This window comes from Crocuta crocuta, unplaced genomic scaffold, assembly GCF_008692635.1.
Source record: "Crocuta crocuta isolate KB4526 unplaced genomic scaffold, BGI_CrCroc_1.0 scaffold95, whole genome shotgun sequence".
Classification (NCBI taxonomy): Eukaryota; Metazoa; Chordata; class Mammalia; order Carnivora; family Hyaenidae; genus Crocuta; species Crocuta crocuta.
This window is the reverse complement of record NW_027530971.1, coordinates 13511283-13529188: the sequence shown is the minus strand read 5'-3', so window position 1 is coordinate 13529188 and position 17906 is coordinate 13511283. Positions and strand designations below refer to the sequence as shown.

Here is a 17906-nt window from a genome sequence, read left to right as displayed (position 1 = left end):
AGCGCCGCGCACTACCGTCCACCAGCCTCTGGCTGCGTCCTCCTCAGCCCCGTCCCCGGAGACCACCCCTCCTCAGGCGACCGCCGGACCCACCGCGACCACCTTCCAGGCGCCGCTCAGCCCCNAGCTCCCCCGCCACCCCCTCCCGAATCTGGAAAGTCTTTTGTCCCCCCTGGGCTGTGCTTCCTAGGGAGGGGGGCGGCTGCGGTGTGGACGGCATCGCATCTCGCTTCCAAACGGGGCTTTCTGGCCTTTGTCGGAGACCCAGAATGGGCGCAAACTTTTGGGTTCGATTCGCTCACCCTGCCTCTCCGCGGGGTTATTTCGGGAAGTTTGAAAGCCAGCACGGTACCTCCTTCAACCGATGGGTCAAAAACTGAGTATAAGGGATTCCTTCCAAAGCTTCCGTTTCCTTGTTCATTTCTCCTCTCGTGTGTNGAAAAAAAACAAAAAAAGAAAAAAAAAAAAAAAAAAAAAAAAAAGGCAGTGTAATCCATGTTTTCCCAGCAAATAACTGGATTCAGTAGGTTATTTGGGACAGGTGTGTATCTAGGTTGAGCTTGCCTATAAATTAGGTTAAATCCCTTCCTTGCACCATTTTTTCTTCCTCAATTACAAGGTCAATATGTTTGGACAAATACACAATTTAAGCAGGGATGCCCATTCCCCCCTCCTCCCCCCTTAAGTTAGAAGGTTCAGTTTGGAGGATGCTGATAAATGCCAAGGTCCGCAGAAAAATTAGGCTCTTTTTCCTGCTGGTTGAAGTCTTGAAGCAAAGTTAGAGACAACTCCTGTTCTTGTCTCCTTTTAATCTAAAGTGGGCTGGGACTAAACAAATAAGACCTGCCTTGTCAAGATACTAGACAAGAGTTTCTGAATTCCTTTGCCTGAGTCGGGGTGGGGATTTGTCCAAACTATTTCCCAAGCTGTACTTACATTAATGGATCTCTGACCTAATTCTTAGGCTCAGCGACTTACTGTACAGTCAGGTATGGACTTTGGACTATAAATGAATTTGTAGAGAATTTTCCCACATGATTATGAGGCTTAATACAGCCTTGAATCTTGGGTTGGAGCTTGGCATTGACATCCGGAGGAATGCAGATTATTCAACCATAAAAAGCTAAGTTTGCATCTCTTCTAGCTTAAAGGAGTATATGAACCGGCTGGATTTTGACTGTACCCTTTTTTGGCTTTGGTATAGAGAGATTGACATATTGCTGAGAGACAGGAAGCATAGCGGTTGAGAGTGTGGACTTGCGTCCATTCATAGGTTTGAATCCTAGCTCTGCCCCTTAAGAGCTGTGTAATCTTGGGCAGGTCATTTAACCTCTTTTCAACTAGGAAAGGAAGATAATAATAGTACCTACTTCATAGGATTGTTGTGACGATTAACTAACTTAATACATTTATGGGGCTTAGAACAGTTCCTGGTGCAGAGTAAGCACCTTGTGTGTTAGCCTTATGCCTACAGTTGTGTGTGTGTGTGTGTGTGTGTGTGTGTGAGAGAGAGAGAGAGAGAGAGAGAGAGAAAGCAGTTGAGACCTAATAGTAACATGGTGATTTTTTGCTGTTGTGGTAGTAAAATAAAATAGAAAAAGGTTGAATTAGATGTTCCAGAGTTTGAAGCACACAGTAACATTTAAGTAGTTGAAAGATCACTTATTTTGAATGCTGAGTATATGTTAAGTAAGTCTGTGTAATCGATGTTATTTTACCTTTATTATTTTTGTATTGTTATTTTTAAATTGCAAAGTTAACCTCTAGTTCCAAAAAATACAAATAATCAGAAGTCTACACAGGGAAAAGTGAAAGTCACTCCTTTACTGTTTCCTACTTCCAGTCAGTCCCTAGAGGTTACTACTGTTAACAGTTTGATCTCTTTTCAGACATTTCTCTGGGCATACATACACAGAAGGTTTTTAAAAATAGTCTTAAAAAACTCAAAATAACTCACATATTGTTTTGTAACTTGCTGTATTCACTTAACTATGTATTGTGGGCTTTTTTTCCTCCATGTCTATACTTAAGGTCTTACCTTATTCATCTTAACAGTTACATTTTTTGGCATAAGAATAATATTTTTTAAACTAATCTCTTACTGATGGACACTTGGGTTGCTTCTGGGATTCACTTTAAAAAGTGCAGAGAAAAATGTGTCCTTGTTAAGCCCATCATGTGCATATTCTCCAATATTTGGGCTGAAGTTTCAAAGAATCCAATTTCAAGGGAAGTAAAGCTGGATTGATGAATATGTGTCATGTGCACTGTTCAAGGCTTGAGTCACTTCCGGGGACTTATGTACACCTATGTCTCTAGTGGTCTTTGTGTGACAAGAGTTTTAGGAGCCTGTCCAACATCAGTAGCTCTTCTGTGGTTTTTCTTCTTCTGTGTTTTAAATTTAACATTGTTCATACTTTTTGCATTTTTTGTGTCTAGTTCGCAGCAGCTGAACTGAACTTTGCGGGCCTACTGATAGGTAGTTTTGGCTTTATTTGATACAGTCAAGTATGGCCTTTTTTATCTGAGCATGGGTTCTAGTCCGCTTCAAACAGTGCACATGTCTCTTTGACCGAGAGAAAAGTTCTCACTGATTTTGAGAGACCTCGTTTGGCTTGCAAAGTTGGATTCTCTGGCATTTGGGGAGATGGTTATACTGGGTATTCCATGCTCCTGTGAGGACGGAATGCCGTTGATAATATATTATGTGATTAGATGGGTCTCCTAGCTGCTCTTTGATTTAGTAAGAATTTCTTTCATAGAGGTCTAGCTGAGAGCTCTTGCCTGGCCCTCAGTTAGGGCCCTCTTTTGTTTATAGGACACTGATCTGCAAACTGAAACTAATTGCCTAGCAAACAGGCACTTTCCTCCCACAGACTTGGCAAAACATTTGGCTGATTGGTTGGCTGAGTAGGACATTTTAAGAAGGGTTAAGCGACAGGCGGTGATGCCAGACGATGATAGTTATCAGCAATAAGAGACTGAGGTGATGACAGATGTTTTATTTTTAAAATTATGGACCTTTAGGGCTAGATAGGATTTTAGAAGCCACTACCTCCTAGCATGGCTCTACATTGTAAAAACTTTTTATTTTTATTTATTTATTTATTTATTTATCATTTTAAAGAGAGAGCATGTGCAAGTGAGGAAGAGGGGCAGAGGTGTGGAGAGAGGGAATTCTAAGCAGGCTCCATGCCCAGTGCAGAGCCTGATGCAGGGCTCCATCCCACGACCCTGGGATCATGACCTGAGCTGAAATCAAGAGTCGGAGGCTCAACTGACTGAGCCACCTGCGTGCCCCATACATTTTAAGAAATACTTCCAGACAAATATCATATGTTTGCACGTATAGGAGGATTAGGAGGAACTTGACGGACGAACAAGGGGGAGAAGAAGGGCGGAAATGGTGGGGGAAAGGGAGAGAAGCAAACCATGAGAGACTCTTGAATGCTGACAAAAACTGAGGACTGATGGATGTGGGGGGAGGGGGGGATGGGCATGGAGGAGGACACTTGTGGGGATGAGCACTGAGTGTTATGTGGAAACTAATTTGACAATAAACTATTAAATAAAAAAAAAAAAAGAAATACTTCCAAGAGTTAGCTGAAAAATTGTCTCTCTGTGGTTAACACTGACTGGTTCTGGTTCTGCCCTTTGGGGCTGTGGGGAGCAAGTGCTCTCTGTGCCATGATAGTTCTTCAGGGATGTGGAGCTAGTGATCACGTTCTCTCTGAGTCTGGACTAAATAACTTCAGCTCCCTCAACTGTTCTTTAGGTGACATGGTTTCAGATTCCCTCACTGTCTTGGTCACCCCTCTCCTGGACTTTTCAGTCTTTCTGCGTCTCAAAGTGTGGAGCCTCAAGCTGAACGCAGTACTTCGGATGTGCTCTAACTAGCTTGCAGTAGAGAAGGCGGTTACCCCTTTACTTCTGGATGCTATACCGCTGTTGATGTAGTTAGTTCCTAATCACAGTAGCTTTTTTGGCAGCCACATTATGTTGTTGACTCATTGAGTCCATTAAGATAGCTGAGCCTCCAAAAAAAACAAAAAAACAAACAAAAAAAAACCCACACACACATACTAGTTGAGTGTTTCTTCATTCTGGACATGGAAATTCCTATTATTATCTAAGGTATGAACTAAGACATTTGGTAAACATGTAGATTTATCGTGCTAGATTCAAGCCATCCTTTCAGATCCCAGGTCTGTCAGTGCGCCCCACCCGGTTTATTCACATTCACCTACAGGGTGTTCCAATAGACAGAGTCTAAGGACAAGTTAGAGCAGGTTATTCTTACCTCATGGGGAGAGTGAATTTATGGATGATAAAATAGTTTGGAAGGGAAGGAGAAATAGTTTAGTTCCCAAGGGTCTCTTCTCACTCTAAAGTTCTGTGATGGTTTGGTATGTGTGGTTCAGGGCACATCAATGCCCCTCAAAGAGGCTTAATCATTTATTGATGATCTAAGTTAAGAGAATAGGCTTTATTTAAGCAAGTCTTAGAATTTAAAGCTTGAAAATTCTGACCAGTATGACATGTAAATAAAAGATCATGAATGGATTTTGTTTGAAAGGAACGTTTTGGGGATGTAGGGCCCTCCTAACTGTACAAGGAAATGGTCTCTTCATCTTAAAATTCTCTGCTGTTAGGTTCAGAGCATTATTTGCTTGTGGTTATTTAAGAAGATGCTATTCATTTTAGGGACATACAACTCGTTCAGGCTCCAAAGGTAATGTAGGTCCACTATCTTTTATCCAAAACCTATGGGGCTAGATATGTTTCAGAATTCAGATTTTTTTTTCTTAATTTTAGGAAGTCAATAAATATATCTTGGTGAAGTCTAGGGCAGCCTCCTAAAATCAAAAACATGAAGATATTTGCAGCAAAGTGCATGCATATTTACAGTGAGTGGGATAAATAAAGATTGTAAAAAATAGCCTTACATTTGTTCAGGTCAGGTATTGCTGCCAGATGAGTTACAGAAAAAATGTTGGTTTTTGGATCTTCTGGGACTTGGGATCAGGTCTGAGGGCTTAAGGACCACTGTTAACAGTAACTGAAATACACATATAATGCTCACTATATTCCAGACAGTGCCTGAGTGCCTTGCACATATTAATTTACTTAATCCTCACAACAGTTAGGTACAATTGAGTTAGATACTGTTATTATTCTCATCTTACAGATAAGGAAATGGGGCTCACAGAGGCCCAGCTATGGCAGAACCTAGATTAAAACTTAGTCATTCTGGTTCCAGAATCCATAGGAAGTAGTTATATAGATGAGAAGAGAAGGAAGCCATTGTGCTAAGAATTATTGGTTCTTGGATACTAATCCGAAAAAATTTCTACTGTTCTACTGGCATCTGCTCCCTTCATTCCATTGTATGCTATTCACCTCTTTGAATTTTCTGATTTACAACTTTTTATAACTGTGGTTTTAAATTGTAGTTCTCATTCTTTCTTTGATTAGATTTTAATATGGTTTGTGATAGAGAAGCTTATCTGTAGTCTTTTTAGGGCCAAGACCAGGCCCAGAGACTTCTCAAATTTACTGTATCTTATTCCTGGTCTAAGTGCCTTACCCTCTGTAGAAATTCCTTAGTCTGATTCAGTTCTGGAATAGCATAGTTAAACTCCAAAACATTAGTTTCAAGTCTTCTGAATTATGACGCCAGGAAGCCTTTTGGCTAGTTGAAAAATTTACACATTGAAGTAATCTAGGTCTTTTTATCTTGATTTTTAAAAAAAGACTCATAAAATTAAAGTGTGTTTTACTTTTCATCTTAGAGTTTCTAAACATGCATATATTAACTTCCAGACATCCTGGCACCCTTATAAAAAGAGTGGAAGAAAAGTATCACAGTACTGTTTTTACTGATGGGTAAATTATGGGTAGAGAGATTACTGCTGTAGGGCACTTAATAGATCAGAAGAGAATAGAAATACAAGATCTTGTTTAGCCAAAAGACAGTGTTAGATGATATTTTTAGTTATAAATAGCTTTAATTCATGCTTTTTGCCTTGATCTTGATTTTTGTTTATTTACTGTAGATGTGATATAAAAATCTTTATTACCAATGTTGAGATTAGGTTACAGGCAACTGTGGTCACTTAGTCTCTTTTCAAGTATGCATTTTGGTTTATCTGTTTTTCACCGGAAACAGCTACCCAGACTACACTAGTAACTTTGAAGGGAGATTTTTAAAAATTGTGATGAAAAAGATAATGTTTGGACATATATGTATTTGAATCACAGTAAAGGTTTATTCAAAATAATTATCCTTGTAGAAATCTCTTTTAAGTACTCTTGATAAATTTGTGTCAAAATAATCCCTCTGGTAATGTTACTGTTTCAAAGATAGGTATTATTGTCAAAAGAAATCTTTTCTATTACTTTTTCATTATATAAAAAAACTTTCCTCTGTTCTCCGTCCTCATTTTTTTCATTTTGAATTCCTCTATATGTCCCTCTCACTCTTGTCTTTTATTCTTAGCCCCATCCATTCTTTCATGTTCTTTAAGGAATCAAATTATCCTCTCTATTTAACAATTTACCACTTTGTCCTCCTTCAGTGCCTCCTCAAAGCCCAATTCTTCCAAGAAGTCTTTCTGGAGGAACAAAAGATGTCCTTGAAGATGTCCCGGTAACAGGGTGCACAGGGTTGAACACTTTGCACTCTGAACAAAACTTGTCTGTCTTTCTCTGTGATTTTGACTTTTTCTGTAAAGATTTGTTTTTATCCTATTTCATTTAGATTATTAAGCCCATTTGAGAAGAAAGTGTCATAATTTATACAACATTCAGGACATGGTATCATGGTGTTAATTCTTTATAAAAAAAATGAGGGAAAAGTTTGTTTGTTTTCACTCTGGGCTCTTTTTTTACTGACCAGATTCCCCTCACCCCCAATTCTTCTTATGGGGAACAATACAGAAAAAACTGTCATAGTAGAAGTTATCTGCCTCAAAAAAAAATCAGGTACTTTGAATAAGTTGCAAATTTATTTTTCTATTATAAATAATATGAGTTGTTTTTGTTGGGTAGGGGGATTTGGGCCTCATACCAATATAAAAAGTTTAGTTTGGTTGAGAAACAAATGTTTGATCTTTTGAATGACAGAATTTCCTCTGTAGAAATCTGATTAAAGTTAATAGTGAACAGAGTGCTTCTAATAATTAACAAGTGTGCAGTACATTACAGTTACAAGGTGCTTTTAGAGTCTCCAAGACTTTGGCACTCATATTTTGTTGGCTTCTGGGTATTATGTGAGTGAATAAAGCCTTAACTTCTTTCCTCCGTTAATACTTTTATTGGTGAAAATTGACCAAACTTTTACAGGTTTTTGGATGGTTTCACATTTGATATTTTGTATTTCAAACTGTTGTCTTTTGGGTTTACCTTGTTGAATGTTAATCTTTTACTACCCTTAATTACAGGATGGGAAAATGGAATTTGAAGATGAGGATTGCTTGCTTTATATTTTCTTTGCTAAGCACCCTCTGGGACTGTTAAGGAAAGAGCCCACTAGTCATTGAAAATAAATGTGATGGAGATGACCTCACATTGAAGTTCACAGGTGAACTATAGAACTTGATTGGAAGGGCTCATGTAAATTTAATTTTTTTTCAGACTGATATATTATTTCCTTTTTTCTAATATAGAAATCTGTTTGGAATTATCTTAATATATATTATTTCAGGTAAATTGCCTCAAATCAGTCTATTAGTAGCAAAGAGACTTAATACACTCACTTCTCATTTCCAGTCTAATATTTAACACTTTGGCTGGAACGGTAACTATTATTAATTGAGCACATGTTACTATATGCCTAGTTACCTATTAGGATTTTTTTTTACATACATCAGGCCATTTAATTCTTCAGCAATGCAATAGTTAAATATTATTATCCTTACTTTATGGATGGCCAAAACTGAGATTCAGAAAGGTAAAGTAGCTTGTTCAAACACATCTGGCTAATAAAGACCATGAAGTCAGGGACTTCTGTTTGTTTTGTTCACAATTATGTCCACAGTGTCCAGCCCAAAATAGATTTGCAATAAATATTTAATGATTGAATGAATGAAAAAGTTGTTTGTAGCAACACAATATTTGCAGTATGTTCTTGAGGAAAATAATGTAATCTCATGGCCTCTTAGTTTAGAAATAAATGGGGATGGGGGGAACGTGGGTGGCTCACTCAGTTAAGCGTCTGACTTTGGCTCAGGTCATGATCTCACTGTTCCCAAGTTTGAGCCCTGCATCGGGCTCTGTGCTGGCAGCTCAGAGCCTGGAGCCTGCTTTGGATTTTGTGTCTCCCTCTGTCTGTGCCCCTCCCCCACTTGTGTTCTGTCTCTCCCTCTCTCTCTCTCAAAAATAAATAAACATTTAAAAATGTCTTTAAAGAAATTAGTTATTGGGGTGCCTGGGTGGCTCAGTCAGTTAAGCATTCAACTCTTGATTTCGGCTCAGTTCATGATCTTACATTTCATGAGATTGAACCACGCATCATGCTCTGCACTGATAGTGTAGAGCCTGCTTGGGATTCTGTCTCTCACTCTCTCTGCTCCTCCCCTGCATCTCTCTCTCTCTCTCAAAATAAATTTTAAAAAATGAATTTTTCTCTTTCTTTTACCCTTCACTCACAGGAATAGCATGAGAACTTACTTAGGGCAAGAGGAGTTCTTTGAGATCTAGCAAATTACATTAATTGCTGAGTTTTTGTTACCTAACTTTGTTCTGCCTACTTAATAAAAGAAGAACAGCAGTAGGCAAATGAACATCTGATAACTTTTGTAGAAAGAATAGCTCAGTTGGAAAAGCTGAGCATTTTGTCTGTAAGACATGGGACCCGGCGTTCTTTCTAAGTTCCCTCACCAGTTCTGGGATCTTGGGCAAGGAATTTCATCTGTAAAATGAGAGAGGCAGACTAGATTTATGGTTTTTAAAGCGTATTGTTCGGGGCCCTGCGGTTCCTCAATGTGTTTGGGAGCCAGGATAGGGACGGAGGAGGCCAAATGGGTCTACTTCTAGACCCTCCTCCCAGTCCTCACCTCTCACCCCTACATCACCACCCACTCGGCAATCAGCTCTGCTCTCATTTGGTTTATAAACTGGGTTTGTTCTTTCGGTAAAGATTTTTCAAACAGGCATTCTTCTACTCTAACCTTCTATGATAAAGAAATTATGGTAATCTCTGAGTTATTATTATATGGCACTAAAATGCTTACATTATGTTTAGTAGCAATACAGGTGGAACAGAGAAATATACTAACATGTGAAGTGGCTAAAGCTAGGTAATGGGATTATGGGTCATTTGAATCACCTCTTTGTTTTTCTAAAATTTCCAGGTCTTTTTTTTCAATGTATCCAATTTTAATTTTATAGTTATAAAAATGAATAAAATGTAAAAGTGAATAAGAAGCTGTGATAAACTTGGTAAGCTTTTACTTATGTGATCAAGTCAGGTGATATTACCAGGGCTACTTTAACTTTTAATTCCTGACATTGACTCAGCAGTTTTGATCTGTATCAGAGATATTTGCTTAGTCTCAGTGAGTTGTGGTTCTGAAGAAAAAAGAATACTGAAGACAATACCCAAGAAAGGAAACTATTCGTGAGGTCTGCCAAATCTTAATCATAGGATAGGATTGACTATGTAAGATTTGTACATCTAGGGTAGGTTTAGCTGAGATCTTAGCAGAGGCTGAAAACAGAACTGGTTCTTTATCCATATCATTCTGTTTGGGGGCTTTAAAACAAGCACTTAAAATTAATTAAAGTAGTTTAGTGAAATATGTCTTGTTTAAATTGTGCAAAATTTGAATTCATGGTATTGCTCACAGGCTTTACCAATAGAAGAGCTTTGATTATTTCTTCCTTTAAAGATATAGAGCCCCCCAAATTTGGTTTCAGTCTGTCCATATGTTTTGCAATTAGATCAGATGGGATTGCTTTTATACTGGTAATATAACAGCTGTTCTATAGGATCTCCTTGCCAGGGAGATAGCTAAGCTCTGAGGGAAGGGAAAATTTATTCAATTGGAAAAGAAATGTGTTCTGCCTAGTCATAGGAAGAATGATAAGGAGTATGAGTGTTTTTAACCTGGCTGGAGAATGTTACTTAGTAAATTTTATACTCATTAGATAACTTATTTTTGTAACTTTTGTTTCAGTCTTAGATGCTTCGTAGAAACTGGCATATTACCAGGAATCTTACTAGATTTTTATTATTTATTTTAAAAAATCAAGTGCTTTTACTTGGGGTATGTGAGCAAAACCAAGAGATTAAGAGTAGTACTGTTAATTGTAAGGAGAACATCACATTCTCTAGTTCCTTTTAATTTTGTAAATGATTTTTAAAGGCATAATCCTTAAAAAATATTTTAGGGAAAGTTTAGATGTTGTTTCTGAAGGAAAGTGGATGAACTGAGTAGCTTTTAGTTTCTCTTCGTCCTATCTATCATTTACAGGGATGTAATAATAGTTTGGGAAGCATTAATGGAAATAATATGGTAAAAGAAGGGATGTTTGCTATTTCAATCAATTTATCCTGTTGTTATTGTAAATGGAAGTTTGATTAGAGGAAGGTATTGAACTTTTTCTGCTGTAGATTACAGTCCTTCTAATCCCACAGTATGTTTTTACTTATTCATTCTATATGAACTGTATTAACAATACAGCCCCACGATCCATTGATGTTGTGTGGGTTAATGAATAGTTATAAAGTATACCAAAAACACAAAGCAATCTAGCTGTTGGGTGTTATTATACTGAATTGTTGGTGTATTGCCTGCAAATCTATCCTGTTGAACTGGTTTTAGTTTTTAAGTTAGTTTTTGCTTCGACTTGTCCACAAAGGCAGGGCTGAATGGTTTAGCTACTCAGTAGAAAAGCAGTCAGAAGAATGAAATTCCAATCTGTCTTTCTATTCACTTTGTAGATTCCTGAGCACATTTTAAAAAAATGGCTCTGTGACTTAGTTTCTCTAATTATAAAATGAAGCCTGTTTCTTACTTCCAGTCTTCCAAGGCTTTTGAGAAGTCACACACGCAGATTATTGTGGGCTTTTCACAAATGCAGCGGCTTTATAAATTCAAACTGTTTTCTGGTTTTCTTTCCTGATTACATGGTTCATATTAGCCTAGACTGTGTTGCTAACAAGGTAGCTTTTGTCTAAACACAACAAAGAAATTAACAGATGAATTTGCATGTTGGCTTCTTTACACAAAATATATTTTTGTACTATTTTGTAGTTAACACATTTGTATAATTAATGGACTGTAGTGGCATTTTCCAAAGCTTGGGATGCTTCAGTATCATTTTCCTTCCCATACTGGCTTGAGAAAATATAATAATCTTTATCTCATATTAAACTTATAAATAATCTGTTCTTTTATAGATCTTAGTGTTACTTTTGATTGAACTGTTTAGAAGGGATTCATTTAATATTTTTATGATTATAAAAATAATATATATTCATTTTAGAAATGTAAAGAAGGGTAAAACAAAAAATGAACCCAGAGATAACAGTTAACATTTTAGTGGTAGCTATAGAATTTGTTATATCTATATTTACTTTATCACACCCTCTGCCACTGAGAAAACTCTATATAGATATATTGGTTTGATATTATTCTTAACTATTAATAATGTATTTCAAGTATTTTTACATTTTCAAGTGGGACATCTTTCAAGTGAAGTGGAAAGTAGTAGTATTGATGATATTATTTATAATCTAAATGATCAAATTCTGAGTGCTAAATTACTGTAGTAGATGCTTCCTAATAGTTACAGAAAAAAATAACTGTAAAGCTTTATATCATTGACTGAGTTTAATATTTTATTTCTGCATGCATTGCTCCATTTCCCACAAATGAGATCACTTATTTGTTATGAAAACAGACATGCAAGTTGGGTTTAGTACTCTTCTGAAGTCAAGTATATGACAGAGAAATAATTCAAAGTGAGAAATAATTCATCACATTTAAATAATTTGTCATATCATCAAAAAGAACGTGAATCTATTTTGAATAGAGATCTCAGATTCCATATGATGCTTGACACTTGATACTCCTTGTCAAAACCAAACTGGCAACTCTTTTTCATGTGTTTTTTCCGGTACAAGCATGATTTTTCTTGGGTTTGAGTGGTCCCCAAAAGCCCAAAGTAGTCTGGAACCAAGCCAGGCATTTGATATTTTCAGTTCACTGATGAGGGAAGTCAAAGTGCCCATCTGCCTAGTCAGATATTGCCAAAAACAGCCTAGGTGCTGTGCTAAAGAATATGCCAGAAAAAAAAAAAAAGGCTCTGGTGTCCAGGAAATTGATCTCTAGTCTCTGAATTTTGTGAAGAAAAGGCTATAACTTCTAAATCAAAGCATTAGTGAACCATAACGTTATTGAGGGAGGATTAGTGCATGTAAAAAACTTGATTTAGCAGTGCTTAATAATCAGCACATAGTAAACATTCAAAGGTAGCTATCATTATTATTAATACTGTTTTTATTACATATTCACAATGTTTAAAAAATAGCACAGAGATTTTGTCAATTCTAGATTAATAAATTTACCAGTTTCCCTGACACGGTCTGTAGACTGGCAGCAACATACTGGTAATCAAGAAGACTTGCACATTGTCCCAGATCAGCCTTTCCTAACAGGGGGTTCTAGGATACAGGTAGAACCAATATGCCTAATACAAAAGGCTACTCCTGCCTGTGTCAAGCCAGAATTATCCTCTGCTTTGTTGCCAGATACAACAATTATGGCGCTGCTCAAAACTGGGCTGAATGGAAGCTGTTTTCAAAAAGCAAATGCAAAGATGGGACTCTAGGGATCTCTGAAACAGCCATTGTCCAGTTCTGGCAGATGTATAGTCCTCTGGGATCTTTTGTAGGTATTGAGCCCTAGCCACAAATGACCCAGTAAAGTGAAAACAAGACTGGGGCCTATAGGAAGACATGACCACTCAGTTTTATATTGGTTGCGCATTGATATATCTGAGAGCATGCCAAATACAACATGCACAGACACAGTGCAAGTCACATAATCTCCCTGGGCTTCTATATCATTGTCTGTAACATGAGTATAACAGTGCCAACCTAATAGGGTTCTTGAGTGATGACCTAGAATTTAAACCCAGCTCTGTCTGACTTAAAAGTCTGTGCTCTTTCTTTCTAAACGATGCTACATTGCCAAAGCAGATGGGAGTAGCAGAAATGAAATAAAGCATTCAGTGGGTACAGAACACATTTTGAGTTCTGTTTTTGTCGCCTTCCCTAGAATCACCCAGCAAGCCCATACATTGTCCTCAGCACTCATTCCGAACTGCACAGTGACTCAGGTTTGACTTCAGTAGTTATTGTGAAAATCAAAATCAGATCAAATAGTGTTTCTCTAAGGTAGATATGGGTGTGGAGTAAAGGTGGGGAGAGGAAATAATGGTGGAAATTAGATGAAACCAAGCAGGTCGATAACCATGATAAATGTAAAGCAGAACCGAATGGTAACTTAACTGCAAGACTGTCTAATCAGCACCAGCAGGAATAGTGCTAACAGAGACAGTGTAAGGCTTATTAGCATTTGGCAAGAAATACCACACACTGCAAAATGGTAGTATTGATTGTTCTGGACTTGACAATAAAGCCTTTCATCTTTAGGTTAATATGGACTCCAGATCAAGATGCTGGTGCAAAAACAATATGTTGTAAAAAGTAGCAGGTGATATTTGATTATATAAAAGTCAGAAAAGAATCTCAGACTTGCAAATATGGTTCATAGTTCTGCCAGTCCCCTGAGGATGTGTTCCTCTTCTTCATTTTATAAACTTCCCTCCTCCTCCAAAGGTTAGTTGTCTCTCAGATCAAAGGGGAAGCTGTGATTTCAAGTATAGACCCAGCCCCTTCTGATCCAATTGCAAGACATATTGACAAATGATATGCACAGTTTTGGACAGTTTGTATTTCTTAGAAAGAAATAGCTTCAGTTTGTAGGACATTAAGTCTCAATAGTAGCAATGTATATTATTACGTCCCACAGTGTATGAGTACAGTGGCCAGGTTGAGCTACACAACTAGCTGTGGAGGATATATACACAGTGCAAAACCTGGTTATATCATTCTCCTAGTTAATTTTATATGCTATTTATACTTCAAAATAATTCTCCTATTTAGTCACCATAAGTGATCCCAGCCCATAGCTCAAGTTTCTTAATATGTTATAACTTCTCCATAATCTGCCTTTGTCCTCATTTCCTACCACCCCCTCCTTGTGCTTTAAACTCCAGCAGAATCAAATTGTTTGTATTTCCTCCCAAATACCCTGCTTATTATTATCATCATCATTATTATTAATAAAGCAATCATCTGTGGAAGTATTATTCTGTGTCAGATACTAAGAGCTTTAAATGAATTATCACGGCCTTGTTTAATTCTCAAAAGAACCTAATAAGAAATATGCACTATTATCCACACTTTACTATGCAGGAATTGAGGCTTTGAGAATTTAAATACACTGAGCAAGGTCTCATAGCTAGTAAAACGTAGAACCTTGATTCAGATTCAGATCTGTCTAGCTTTAGAGCCTCCTCTCTCTCTCTCTCTCTCTCTCTCTCTCTCTCTCTCTCTCTCTCTCTCAAGTTTAGTTAGAGAGAGAGTGTGTGTGCATGAGCAGGGGAGGGGCAGAGAGAGAATCCTAAGTAGGCTCCGCACTGTCAGTGCAGAGCCTGATATGGGGCTCTAACTCACGAATCATGAGATCATGACCTGATCCAAAGTCAGATGCTTAGCCAACTGAGCCACCCAGGCTCCTCTCATAATTAGTAAGCTAACTAACTGACCTCTTGTTATTTTGCCTATACTTTTCCCTCTGCCTGGAATCCCCTTCTGTTCAGTTTTAATAAAGGTCTTAATTATAAGCAATTAAAACCAATGTTTGCTGATTTAATCAGAAGTGGAGTTTATTAAAAGGTTTGAAGATTTCACAGAATCTCTAGGGGAACCAAATTCAAGGCACGGAACTAGAGCTGATGCTCAATAGTGCCACAGAGAGGTCCACCGAATATGCCAGTGACACCACCACTGAGTTGGATGCTGTCCTTTGCACCATTGATGCTAGCACTTGGCACTGGGTATGTTGCAATAGCAAGTACTGCGGCCACTTGTCATACTGTAACCTTCTTATCTGCTACCAGAGAAAGGACCTCATGCTCATTCCTTTGAATCTTTAGTTGGTAATTCCTAGCCAGGGGTGGGTATGATTGTTGGAGCCTCAAACACTTGCTCAGGCCCTGGATGCAGGCAGGGGTTGGGGGCAGGGAAAACAATCATCTGGCACTATGAACCTTTGTGGGGGGAGAGCCAGGCTTCTTTCCCCAAATAAGAAGAGATTCTAAAATAGTGGGAAATTATGTGATGACACTAGGCTGCCAAAAACATAATGCTGTCTACCGCATCCCTTTCTTTCACCTGAGAAATTTATTTGTCCTTGAAAAACACCATCCATATGGCCTGCTCTACTGTTGTACCTTCTACATTCTAATATTACTATATATATATATAATATCATAACTTTTGATTACTTTTTAAACATTCTTGTTTTAAGTTTTAAGTAATACTTAAATACTTGTTTATGTAAATGACTCCTCTATACCTCGTCCTCAAGTAGTTTAGAGGCTGTCTTATTGATGTCTGTAGTCTCTAATATCTATCTAGGATAGTGATTAACATATAGTAGGTACTCCATAAATATCTGAACTGAATTTAAGTGTAAGCCCTCCTGTCCACCACCACTATGATGTAGGTTGCATAGGCAGAGATTTTTGTCTTTGTCTTTCTCTCTCCTTCCTTCCTCCCTCCCTCCCTCTCACCCTCCCTCTCTCTCTCTCTCCCTCTTTCTTTCTTTCTTTCTTTCTTTCTTTCTTTCTTTCTTTCTTTCTTTCTTTCTTTCTTTCTTTCTTTCTTTCTTTCTTTCTCTCTTTCCACTGTCTTTCTCTCTCCTTCCTTCCTTCATTCCTTCCCTTCCCTTCCCTTCCCTTCCTTCTTACCACTGTATCTCCTGAACCTATATTAATTCCTAGCATTCCCAGGTCCTCAGCAAATATTTACACAATAAACGAATACTCCCAAATAGCAAATCATTTATTTCTGGGAATGACACTGTCAGAAAGACCAGTTGGATGTCAGTGGCAGACTCAAAGCACTCTGTCTTAATTTCCAACTAGACCACATACAATGTGAGGCCAGAAACCACCTTGTTCATCTCTGGTTACCTCTTCATCCTATTTAGAAGCATAACCTGAAAAGGGCAATTTGGGATTCTTTCCCAGACCTACCACAATAGTCACTAGCCACAAAAAGGGCCTAAAGTACCATACCTGCTTGACATGAAACCTTTTCTTATCCCCTTTTGTAAAACCAGCTATATTCTGAGGTTGCATCTATTCTGGGAAGAAAGGGCTGTCGGGCGTACTGTCTTGTATCATGTATTAAAAAGTATAATAACCTACTGCAGGTAGCATTTCACTTGGAAGAAATGAGGGGATGAAGGCCTGTAATTGTGAAATGATTTGTACAAGGGCAGTGGAGTGGCAGAGATGTACTCCAGACCAGAGTTTTGTGGCTTTTAGGCATTAGCTTTTTGGAGGGTAAAAAAAAGGACAATTAGGTCAAGCTGAAAGAGAACTTGTGTTCAAGCTAAATTAAGTATTATTTTTATTAGCGGCAACTGTAATCTGGAGCCAGATTGCCTAGATTTGAATCATTTTCCCTACCACTTACTGTGTGACCATGGGCTGTGTGCCTCAATTCCCTCATCTGTAAAATGGGCATAAGAACAGCACCTACTGAGGAGAGTTCTTCTAAAGATTAAGTGATAACATATGTGAAATACTTAGAATGCCTGAATAAGTAGGCCTTCTAAATGTTAACTCTTATTATTATTATACTTTGAATACCTATTTACTTCCACTACTTTCAATCTGTTTAATTCTTCACTACCTCTAATCCTTTCGCTTCTGAATTAGTAGTATTATCCTGCTTAACAGAGAACCTGTAACTGAAATGAGGTTGTTTGCCCAGTAGGCACATAGCTGGGAAGTACTGGTTAGTTGGGACTTAAACCCAAATCTGTCTTATTTTTCATGCTCTTTCTATTGGGCAAAATAAGAATCTAAAAGGAGATTGAGTTTAATGTGCTCTACTGTGTTCTTCCAACCACTGTTTTAATTTTTAATTCATCTTATTTTTCCTCTGCCACCTTCACTCTTTTCTGATTTATAGTCATTGTTTTTCTCTCCATACCATAGATCTGTTTACCACCCTCATTGGTTTTCCTCTTGATTCTTTGGGTTTTTAGTAGAAAATTGTGCACTCTACCTCGAAGACCATAGCATATCCTCACATACGGACTGTCCATTTAAATTTCACTTTTATTATGATTTTTTTTTATTAGCCAAATTGATCTGTTCAGTGGACTGGTTTCCAACAGAGAAAAGTTAGATATCTGTTATGAGTCAGGTAAGTAATTTTATATATTAGGTAGGATATCGTTTAAGGGCAAATGGCATATATCCAAAAACTAAGAGCCATTTCAGCCAGTGTGAAAGTTTTTCAGATATAGAGACAATATCAAATGATACTGAGTTGCTACAAAAGTTTGCCACTTAGTAAATTACTTTTCTGTGTATGAATCATTGTTTAACTTGTGCACAAAACTTCTGTTAAGAAATTCCAAATGGTCTCCACACATTTGGGGGAGAAAAGTATGTTTTCTTAAATGTGTTTTAGAGAATTATTTTGCTTAGTATATTATCTTTTTGTTAATAATAAGCCTTTTGGGGTGCCTGGGTGGCTCATTCGGTTACGTGTTTGACTCTTGTTTTTGGCTCAGATCATGATCTCACCG

General features: G+C 37.7%; 1 protein-coding gene across 1 annotated transcript in view; it reads left to right on the top strand.

Moving 5' to 3' along the window:
• Positions 1 to 17906, top strand: part of MEGF9 (multiple EGF like domains 9) — an 87150-nt gene that overhangs the window by 1429 nt on the left and 67815 nt on the right. The window contains exon 3 of the mRNA XM_077769775.1: positions 3 to 158. Coding sequence (XP_077625901.1) covers positions 3 to 158 — 156 coding nt within the window. The remainder of the gene's footprint in view (positions 1 to 2; positions 159 to 17906) is intronic.